At 45.3% G+C, this 11002-nt stretch overlaps 1 protein-coding gene across 1 annotated transcript in view; it reads left to right on the top strand.

The window, feature by feature from the left end:
• Positions 1 to 7984: 7984 nt before the first annotated feature.
• Positions 7985 to 11002, top strand: part of LOC132823491 (arylsulfatase I-like) — a 44808-nt gene continuing 41790 nt past the window's right edge. Inside the window, exon 1 of the mRNA XM_060837411.1 lies at positions 7985 to 8523. Coding sequence (XP_060693394.1) covers positions 8216 to 8523 — 308 coding nt within the window. The 5' untranslated portion in view covers positions 7985 to 8215. The remainder of the gene's footprint in view (positions 8524 to 11002) is intronic.

Below are 11002 nucleotides of genomic sequence, written 5' to 3'. Positions count from 1 at the left end.
AGCCTCTTGCTGAGATATTTGGATCATCAATAATCAGACATGAGGTGCCGGAAGACTGGAGGTTGGCTAACGTGGTGCCACTGTTTAAGATATGTGCTAAGGACAAGTCAGGGAACTATAGACCAGTGAGCTTGACGTCGGTGGTGGGCAAGTTGTTGGAGGGAATCTTGAGCGACAGGGTGTTCATGTATTTGGAAAGGCAAGGACTGATTCGGGATAGTCAACATGGCTTTGTGCATGGAAAATCATGTCTCACAAACTTGATTGAGTTTTTGGAAGAAGTAACAAAGAGGATTGATGAGGACAGAGTGGTAGATGTGATCTATATGGACTTCAGTAAGGCATTTGACAAGGTTCCCCATGGGAGACTGGTTCGCAAGGTTAGATCTCATGGAATACAGGGCAAACTAGCCATTTGGATACAAAACTGGCTCAAAGGTTGCATTTTGGGAAAGCAAATCTTAGCAGGATTTATACACTGAATGTTAAGGTCCGAGGGAGTGTTGCTGAACAAAGAGACCTTGAAGTACAGGTTCATAGCTGAGGGTGGAACGCATATAGAATAAGCTGGCAGAGGAAGTGGTGGAGGCTGGTACAATTACAACATTTAAAAGGCATCTGGATGGGTATATGAATAGGAAGGGTTTGGAGGGATATGGCAGGTGGGACTAGATGGGGTTGGGATATCTGGTCAGCATGGATGGGTTGGACCAAATGAGAGGCCAGTGCTGTGATTGTCACACCGACCCCAGTGTGCAACATTGGATCGGCTACAGGCGTACATACCCACGTGGCTGAGAGGGAATGTTTGATGGGAGCACCAATCCCTGCAAATTCCCCTCCATGCCACCCACCATCCTGATTTGGAAACATATAGGCAGCACATTGGCTCAGTGGTTAGCACTGCTGCCTCACAGCACCAGGGACCCATGTTCAATTTCAGCCTTGGGTGACTGTGTGTGTGTAGAGTTTGTACATTCTCCCTAAGTCTGCATGGATTTCCTCTGGGTTCTCTGGTTTCTGCCTACAGTCCAAAGATGTGCAAGTTAGGTGAATTGGCCATGCTAAATTGCCCCAGAGTGTTCAGGGATGTGTAGATGAGGTGCATTAGTCAGGGTTAAATTTAGGGAAATAGGTTTGGGTGGAATGCTCTTTCGACTTGTTGGGCTGAAGGGCCTGTTTCCACTATGTAGGGATTCTTTTCTCTATTATTTGTTTCACTGGGTCAAAATCTTGGAGGTCCCTCCCTAAGGACATTGTGGGTCTGCCTACAGCACATATAACTCAGCAGTTCAAGAAGGCAGCTCACCACCACTTTCTCTAGAGCTTAGCCAGCAATACCCGCATCCCGTGAGGGAGAAAATATATAGTTAAAATTGCACATAGGGTGCTTACTGAGTGTGTAATGTATGGTCTGTAAACTGGTGATTGTGGAATAAATAATGTAGCTTTCCATCATACAGGACAATGCTTTACACCAGCTCTGTGTTAACCACCATGTCTTATGGCTCAGACTCCTCCATATTAGCTGCAGGGAAGCCTGAGGGCTGAGAAGCTGGTCGCTGTTTTCCCTGATCCACAAGGGCGGCATGGTGGCTCAGTGGTTAGCACTGCTGCCTCACAGTGCCAGGGACCCAGGTTTGATTCCCATCTCAGGTGACTGTGTGGAGTTTGCACATTCTCCCCATGTCTGTGTGGATTTCCTCTGGGTGTTCTGGATTCCTCTCAAAGTCCAAAAAATGTGCAGGTTAGGTGAATTGCCCATGCTAAATGGTCAACTGCTGTTCCTCAGCAACAAACCCGAACAAGCAGACAAAATGTGTTCAGAAACCCTAGCCACTCTCCCCTATATCAAAGATATCTTGGAAATGACTGCCAGACTACTCAGACCCCTTGGCATCATGGTAGCCCACAAACCCAGCAACACACTGAAACAGTAGCTAATGAACTTAAAAGACTCTATACAGACAACGAGCAAACTAATGTAATTTACAAAATACCGTGCAAGGACTGTAACAAACACTACATTGGACAGACAGGCAGAAAACTAGCCACCAGGATACATGAACGTCAACTAGCCACAAAACGGCATGACCCTCCCTCACTCACTAGTATCCTTACAAACAGATGAGGAAGGACACCACTTCAACTGGGACAACACATCCATCGTAGGACAAGCCAAACAAAGACACGCATGCGAATTCCTAGACGCATGACATTCCAACCAGAACTCTATCAACAAACATATCAAGTTAGAACCCCATCTACCACACTCTGAGAAAAGAACTAGGAAATGACATCACCACCGGAAATGATGTCACCAACCCAAAGAAGCCCAAACATATAAATAGAAAGCAGGAATCATCAACACTGCTTCGCCTGGAGACCCATTGAAGATGTTACCTAGTAACAATATTGTCACACAAGGGTGACAATATGTCTGGAGTGAACCTTCCAGTTCAGTGAGCAAACCTACATCCAAAACCTCAACCTGAGCTACAAATCTTATCAAAACTCACAAATACTAAATGCCCATAGTGTTCAGGGATGTCTAGGTTAGATGTATTAGTCAGGAGTAAAAGTAGAGTAATAGGATAGGGGAATGGGTCTGTTTGGGTTACTCTTTGAAGGATCGATGTGAACTTGTTGGGCTGAAGGGCCTGTTCCATATAGTCGGGATTTTATGATAAAGCATCTTAATCAGAAAAGTCAGGAACACTGAACTTGCCCAGAATCTATAAACCAGCAGTTTCAAACAATAAGTTTATATTATGGTGATACCACATGGAATTGGAACCTAAGTCTCTGGGGCTCCAAGTAAGATGTCACTCTCTGTATGGATGTTTTCCTAATCAACCTTTTCAGACATGCTATTATACACCACAGGAGCAGGGAGATTAAAATTAAGGTCTCCTGAAACTCCACTAAAACTCAACAACCTCCGGGTTAACACAGTCTATCCATCAGCTTCAGCATTCCCTCCTTCCCCATCTGACATCAGTAGCAGCAGTGTCCCATATCCAAGGTGCACTGTAGCCACTCAACAAGGCTCCTTAGCCAACACCTTCCAAACCTCCAACCTCAACCATCTGAAAGGGTAATGGCACAGATACATGCAAATACCATGACTGACAAGTTTATCTCCCAGTCACACAGTATCCTGACTTGGAAATATATCTGCAAATGTGTTGCTGGTCAAAGCACAGCAGGTTAGGCAGCATCTCAGGAATAGAGAATTCAACGTTTCGAGCATAAGCCCTTCATCTCCAGCATCTGCAGACCTCATTTTTTACTTGGAAATATATCACTGTTTCTTTCATCGCTGTCGGGTCAAAATCATGGAGCCTTCTCCCCAATTGCAATATGGCTGTCCCTCTCCACCCAAAGACTGCACTGGTTCAAGGAGATAGTTCCTCACTGCCTGCCTTTGAAACAGAATTAAGGATGGGCAACAAATACTGTTTTAGATTAGATTAGATTCCCTACAGTGTGGGAACAGGCCCTTCGGCCCAATGAGTCCACACTGACCCTCCGAAGAGTAACCGACCCTGACCCAATTCCCTTTGACGAATGCACCTAACACTATGGGCAATTTAGCCAGGCCAATTCACCTAAACTGCATATTTTTGGATTGTGGGAGGAAACCGGAGCACCCAGAGGAAACCCACACAGACACTGGGAGAATGTGCAAACCCCACACAGACAGTCACCCGAGGCTGAAATCAAACCTGGGTTCCTGGCGCTGTGCGGCAGCAATGCTAACCACTGAGCCACCGTGTTCTTGCCAGTGACCCCTAAATTGCGTGGAACTAATACATAAAAACTCATGATTCAAAAATGTAGATGTTTGTTTTGAAGTTCAAGTACCTGGATCAACATAAAATGGTTTTGATTTGGAATATTGGCGACAAAACACCAACAGCACATACAGACATGAGGACTTGACAGCTGTCAGAGGGGGAAAACCAATTAAACTGGAAAATGGGACATACTGGTGTGACGTATATTGTATGCTTCACAGTCCAACCAATAGATTCATTGGATGTAGGTTTGCTCGCTGAGCTGGAAGGTTCGTTTTCAGACGTTTCGTCACCATACTAGGTAACATCATCAGTGAGCCTCCAGATAAAGCTTCATTAGAGGCTGACTAATGATGTTACCTAGTATGGTGACGAAACATCTGAAAATGAACCTTCCAGCTCAGCGAGCAAACCTACATCCAGAACCTCAACCTGAGCTACAAATCTTGCCAAGAGATTCATTCTCCAGTATTACTGGTTTCTTAGTGGTAAGATACTTGGAAAAGACATTGCATATCATGAGGATAACCAGAATTAGGGTTACGATTTTGAAATAAGACATATTCTTGAGGCTCAGGGAGATATATTCTTAAAAAACAAAGGATTATTGGAGTATTCCTCCCCAGAACATGGTCTGATTCTCTTTTGAAAACCACAACTGAATCTAACTCCAATGCCTTCACAGGAGTTGCATTCCAGAACCTAACCACTCACCAATTAGAGTGTGCTTCCTACATTACAGAGGTGGCCACAACTGCAGACAATGGTCCCACAGGGGAAACTCAGTAGTTGATTTCTGCACAGGAAGCTCCCACAACTAGCAAAAGTCAAGGAAACTGTGGCTGCCATAAGTCAGAAACAAAAACAGAAATTGCTGGAAGAGCCCAGCAGGTCTGGCAGCCTCTCTGGAGAGAAATCTGAGTTAAAGTTTCGGGTCAAGTGAGTCTTCCTCAGCAGGGATAGGATTTATGAACATCTGGATAGGAATAATGTGATCAAGGATAGTCAGCATGGTTTTGTGAAGGGCAGGTCGTGCCTCACAAACCTTATTGAGTTCTTTGAGAAGGGGACCAAGGAAGTGGACGAGGGTAAAGCAGTAGATGGATGTATATGGATTTTAGCAAGGCGTTCGATAAGGTACCCCATGGTAGGCTACTGCAAAAATTATGGAGGTATATCATTGAGGGTGCATTAGAGGTTTGGATTAGGAATTGGCTGGCTGGAAGGAGACAGAGGGCAGTAGTTGATGGTAAAGGTTCATCTTGGAGTGCAGTTACTAGCAGTGTTCCACAAGGATCTGTTTTGGGACCATTGCTGTTTGTCATTTTTATAAATGACCTGGAGGAGGGGCTTGAAGGCTGGGTGAGCAAGTTTGCGGATGATACGAAAGTCGGTGGAGTTGTGGACAGCGAAGAAGGATGTGGCAGGTTACAGCGGGATATAGATAAGCTGCAGAGCTGGGCAGAAAGGTGGCAAATGGAGTTCAATGTAGCTAAATGTGAAGTGATTCACTTTGGTAGGAGTAACAAGAAGATGGATTACTAGGCTAATGGTAGGCTACTTGGTAGTGTGGACGAGCAGAGGGATCTTGGTGTCCATGTACACAGATCTCTGAAAGTTGCCACCCAGGTAAATAGTGCTGTGAAGAAGGCATATGGTGTACTGGGCTTTATTGGTAGAGGAATTGAGTTCCAGAGTCCTGAGGTCATGTTGCAGTTGTATAAGACTCTGGTGCGGCCTCATCTGGAGTATTGTGTGCAGTTTTGGTCGCTATACTATAGGAAGGATGTGGAGGCACTGGAACGGGTGCAGAGGAGGTTTACCAGGATGTTGCCTGGCATGGTAGGAAGATCGTATGAGGAAAGGCTGAGGCAATTGGGGCTGTTCTCATTGGAGAAAAGAAGGTTTGGGGAGATTTGATAGAGGTGTACAAGATGATTAGGGGTTTAGATAGGGTTGACAGTGAGAATCTTTTTCCGCTAATGGAGTCAGCTGTTACTAGGGGACACAGCTTTAAATTAAGGGGGGGGTTGGTATAGGACAGATGTTAGGGGTAGATTCTTTACTCAGCGGGTTGTGAGTTCATGGAATGCCCTGCCAGTAGCAGTGGTGGACTCTCCTTCTTTACGGTCATTCAAGCGGGCATTGGATAAGCATATGGAGGTTATTGGGCTAGTGTAGGTTAGGTAGGCTTCAGTCGGCGCAACATCGAGGGCCGAAGGGCCTGTACTGCGCTGTATTTTTCTATGTTCTATGATGCCAATTAGCAATTGGACAAATGACCACAAAATAAAAAATTTGGAAACACTGCAGATACTGAAAAATCTAAAACCAACACAGAGAGTACGCTGGAGGAACAGTTCTGAAGAAGTGTTGTTGTATTGCCATAGCCTTACCAGACCATTAGGGCTGCTCTCTCATTATAGAGAAGTGACTGGCGGGGATTTGACCCGAGGGCCACCAGATTCAGGGAGGGAAGAGGTTGAGAAGTAGAGTCTTCCATGGTAACCTCAAACCGGTGATGGGAATTGAACACACACTGTTGGCATCACACTACTCTGTAAACCAGCCATCCAGCCAACTGAACAGTCATACTTGAAGTGTAAATGTTATCTCTGTTTTTCTCTCTCTACAAAGATAAGGAATTAGTTTGGACATGATCTACGTCAATAGATGTGAAGCTGGAAAAGCACAGCATCCAAGGAGCAGGAAAGTCATCGTTTTGGGATGAAATCCTTGGGACAGGTCCCAGGTTCAAATCCCAGATGAAGCCCCAATCTGTTACGAAGTGGAGATTGACACCCCTATGATAATTAAAACTGAAACACCCAGAGAATAGGATAGAATAGGATAGTAAGCTACCTGACTCAGGATCGGAGAACTGAATTGAGAGGTTTGGTGCAGCAGTATGAGGGCATATGTAGGAATTGTTAGGGGCGTTAGTAATTCTGTTAATTTGTTTACTGTTAGAGTTTAAAAAACAAACAAATTGGTACTTATAAAGTGAGTATCAGGGATTCCTTTCATTTAATGTCTCCTTTATAATAGATTGGAGGTGAGAGGTAGGTTATATCACTTGTCACACTGCTTTTAACAGACTGTGAGATGAGGTGCTCCTTTCTGGGTGTTTCGGTTTTAATTATCGGATGCTGTCTGACCTGCTGTACTTTTCCAGCCTTACACCGATTAACTCCAACTTCCAGCATCTGCATTCCTTACTGTCTCCATGGCCATGATTGATGTGGAATGGCAGAGCAGGATCGAGGGGAAGAGTTGCTTGCTTCCGTTTCTAATGGGCTGGTTGGTTAGATGAATTTATCACTGTTAAAAATCACACAACACCAGGTTATAGTCCAAACATCAGGTTATAGTCCAACAAGTTTACTTGGAAGCATTACTCCTTTGGGGTGGCACGGTGGCTCAATGGTTAACACTGTTGCCTCACAGCACCAGGGACCCAGGTTTGATTCCAGCCTCGGGCAAATGTCTGTGTGGAGTTTGCACATTCTCCCCGTGTCTGTGTGGGTTTCCTCCTGCAGGCCAGGTGAATTGGCCATGCTAAATTGCCCGTAGTGTTCAGAGGGAAATGGGTCTGGGTGGGTTACTCCTTGGAGGGTCGGTGTTGGGCTGAAGAGGAATCTAATCTTATCAGGTAACTGTGGAGCAGGATCATAAGACAGAGAATTTATAACAAAAGATCACAGTATCATGCAACTGATTGGATAGATTGAACAAACCTCAGTTGCTGGTCGTAAGCCTTTTGGGATCTAGGTTTGTTCAATAAATCCTATCAGTTGATTTTTTGCCATAAATTCTGTGTCTTATGACCCTGCATCACAACCACCTGATGAAGGAGCAGCGCTCTGGAAACTTATTCTTCCAAATACAGTAAACCTGTTGGACTACAACCTGGTGTTGTGTGATTTTTAACTTTGTCCACCCCAGTCCAACGCGGGCTCCTCCAGGACATGCATTCATCACCCACAGTGTTGACACAGCTGAACGTGAGGAGTGCTGCCCTGGGAGGAGAATGAATGAATGAATGGCCGACACTGACTGACAGCTCAACTGCTCAATCCGAAAGGAAATAGCCAGTGCCCGCCCATGCCCCTGAGCCAACGAGAGAGGAGAGGGCAGGGACCAGGGGAATAAGGCGGGATGCAGAAGTAGCGGGTAAGCAGTCTGCTGTGCAATTTAACACTGGGCTCTAATAGCTGAGCTAGCTCCAGCCTCTTTGCTACCGAGAGAGTTTGAAGCAAACCAGTTCCCTTTTTTTTAAAAAAAACTTTGGTTTAGGGAAGTCGGAAAAGTTTGTAAAAACTTTTTTCTCTCTGTTGTGTTGAAAGTTTGCCCTAGCTGTGATGTTTGGATTGTGAGTGGAGGAAGGGAGGGAGAGAGGTGGGGTGTGGGAAGCTATGGCTGTATACACTCTGACCGGCTTCTCCCTGGTTAGTTTATTGTCTTTCGGTTATTTGTCCTGGGATTGGATGAAGCCGGGTTTAACCGGGAGGAAAGGGCTCCCTGTGGAGAAGGGCAGTGACAGGGCGAAACCTCACATCGTCTTCATCCTGGCGGATGACCAGGGTTTCCATGATATCGGGTACCACAACTCAGACATCCACACTCCGACCCTGGACAGGCTGGCGGCCGAGGGGGTGAGACTAGAGAACTACTACATCCAACCCATCTGTACCCCGTCCAGGAGTCAGCTCATCACTGGGAGGTGAGTTCACCGCGTTCCCCTGATCCCTCCCCTACTCCGCGCTAGCGAGATTTTTTAAAGATTTGTGAGACTGAACCCCTCCTTCCCCCCCCCCCCCCACCCCCAAACAGCGGCCGTTCGGCCAGGCGTGTCTGTGCTAGCCCCCTGCAAGGGCAGGGCACCGCTACTCCCCTCTGTCCGGGCACATAGTGGTGTACAGAAAAGGCTGTGAGACAGGCACTCATCATACAAACTGTAACGTCCCTACAGCGCAAAAGGAGGCCATTCGGCCTATCGAGTCTGCACCGACTCTCCGAAGAGCATTCCCAAGGCTAACCCATAGCCCGCACATCCCGAGGGTGCAATGGGGGCAAGTTAGCATAGCCAATCCACCGTAACCTGTATTACCTTTTGGGTTGCATGGTGGCTCCGTGGTTAGAGCTGCAGTCTCTCACCACTGGGTTCAATTCCAGCATCAGGCGACTGTCTCTGTGTGGAATTTGCACATTCTCCCTCTGTCTGTCTGGGTTTCCTCCCACACTCCAAAGACCTGCAGGTTAAGTGGAATGGGTGTGGGAAATGTGGTGCTGGAAAAGCGCAGCAGGTCAGGCAGCATCCAAGGAGCAGGAAAATTGACGTTTCAGGCATGAGCCCTTCTTCAGGAATCTTGTAGAGGGAGGAAGAGAACGTCTACAAGAAAGGCATCCTTGTAACAGGATTTGCAGAGGAGCCTGAAGAAGGGCTCATGCCCGAAACGTCGATTCGTCTGCTCCTTGGATGCTGCCTGACCTGCTGCGCTTTTCCAGCAACATATTTTCAGCTCTGATCTCCAGCATCTGCAGTCCTCACTTTCTCCTGGGTGTGGGAAATACAGGATTACAAGGGATAGTGCAAGTCTGGGTAGGATGGCCTTTGGAGGGTTGGAGCAGATGCAGTGGGCTGAATGGCCTCTTCCCTCTCTGTAGGGATTCTCTGATTCTGGGGAATAGAACCAATGTGGGCATGATGGAGCAAATGGCCACTTTCCTTCTGGAACAGAAAATGGACTGATTGCCTTTTGCAAATCCACTCCCACTGCATTCCCAGGCAACATATTCCTGATCCTAACCACTCACTGCTCAGAGTGCATTTGGTACATTACACCTGAGCTTCAGGAGTGTAGACAGTGCTCCTGTGTAGGAAACTCGGCCAATTTTGACACCGCAAGATCCCACAGTCAGCAACTGGACTATTGACCAGATCAATTAAAAAAAACAGGGAATACTCAGTCAAGTTAGGCAGCCTCTCTGTGCCTAGGTGAGATGAGTTAAATGCTTTAGGTGATTAATTGATCGATCGATCTTTCTTTGCTCTGAGAGAACTAAGGGAGAGCCCAGGATTCAGCCTGACTTTGAAACTGACTCAATGGTCTGCTCCAGCTGCTATTTCTGGTGAGATTTGATAGAGCTGTTCAAACTCCTGAAAGGTCCAGACAATGTAGGGGAAAAACTGTTATTGTTGACAGAATCATTGAGAAGGAGAGGACATTCATTTAACATGTTTGGCGAAAGAGTCAAAGATGAAATGAAGAAACAATTTGTTTCATGATGCATGATATGGAATTAAGACAGGCACTTCCTGAAAGGCTTTTGTAATGGAATTGTGAAAGTGAGGGAACAAAACTTTTATAGGGCTACAGGAAGAAGGTGGGACTCACTGAATCACTCCTGCTGGCAGAGAGTCAGCATGTGTGATAGCCTGAATGGTCTCTTTCTGTGCTGTGAATACTCTATAAATCACTGATTCTGCAATCATGTAATCTGCTTTATTAGTGATTGTGATAATTTGGAAAGATAAAGGGTGTCCCAAGATGCTGGGGTGGGGAAGTGCACTCCTCATCATTGCTCTGCCCATGATCTTTAAATTAGTAGATTTTTGGATCTCTTCCATCTACCCTGGAAAGTAGATGGAGTAATACCTCATTGTAGCACCTCTGGTAATGCAGCACTGCTCTGGGAGCAACAAGCTGGATTTTCTGCTTAAATCTCTGGTCTGAGACTCAATACTCAATGTGCTCATCAGAAAGCCAAGGATAAAGCAGTTAAAAAGGGAAAATATTTTTATTCCATTTAAAAATATTTTGTACATTGTATAAATGTTGCTAAATTTAATCTGTTACTTGCCAATGTTTCTCACTATAAATTCCTATAAATATCATACAGTATATTCCTATAAGTGAATTTTTTAGACTACCTTTTTTAAGGTTAAATGTTTGGGGTTGACTATTAAATAGATCTTACGTTTGAGGGGCTGAAATTCATGCTCCAGTCCAAAATACTGCACTTTTAGCAGAAGCCTGATTGATCTCTAAACAAATAAAGAAAAAATACAATAAATTATGGTAATTACTGGATAAAGACAATAGAAACAAAAATGAATTAGTAAGCTTTTGTTTATACATACAAAAAGTGAAGTAGAAATGTAATATAGCTTTAAATCATAATTACACAGGACAACTTAA

The sequence above is a fragment of the Hemiscyllium ocellatum genome, chromosome 16 (assembly GCF_020745735.1).
Source record: "Hemiscyllium ocellatum isolate sHemOce1 chromosome 16, sHemOce1.pat.X.cur, whole genome shotgun sequence".
Classification (NCBI taxonomy): Eukaryota; Metazoa; Chordata; class Chondrichthyes; order Orectolobiformes; family Hemiscylliidae; genus Hemiscyllium; species Hemiscyllium ocellatum.
This window is presented reverse-complemented; position numbering and strand designations above follow the sequence as displayed.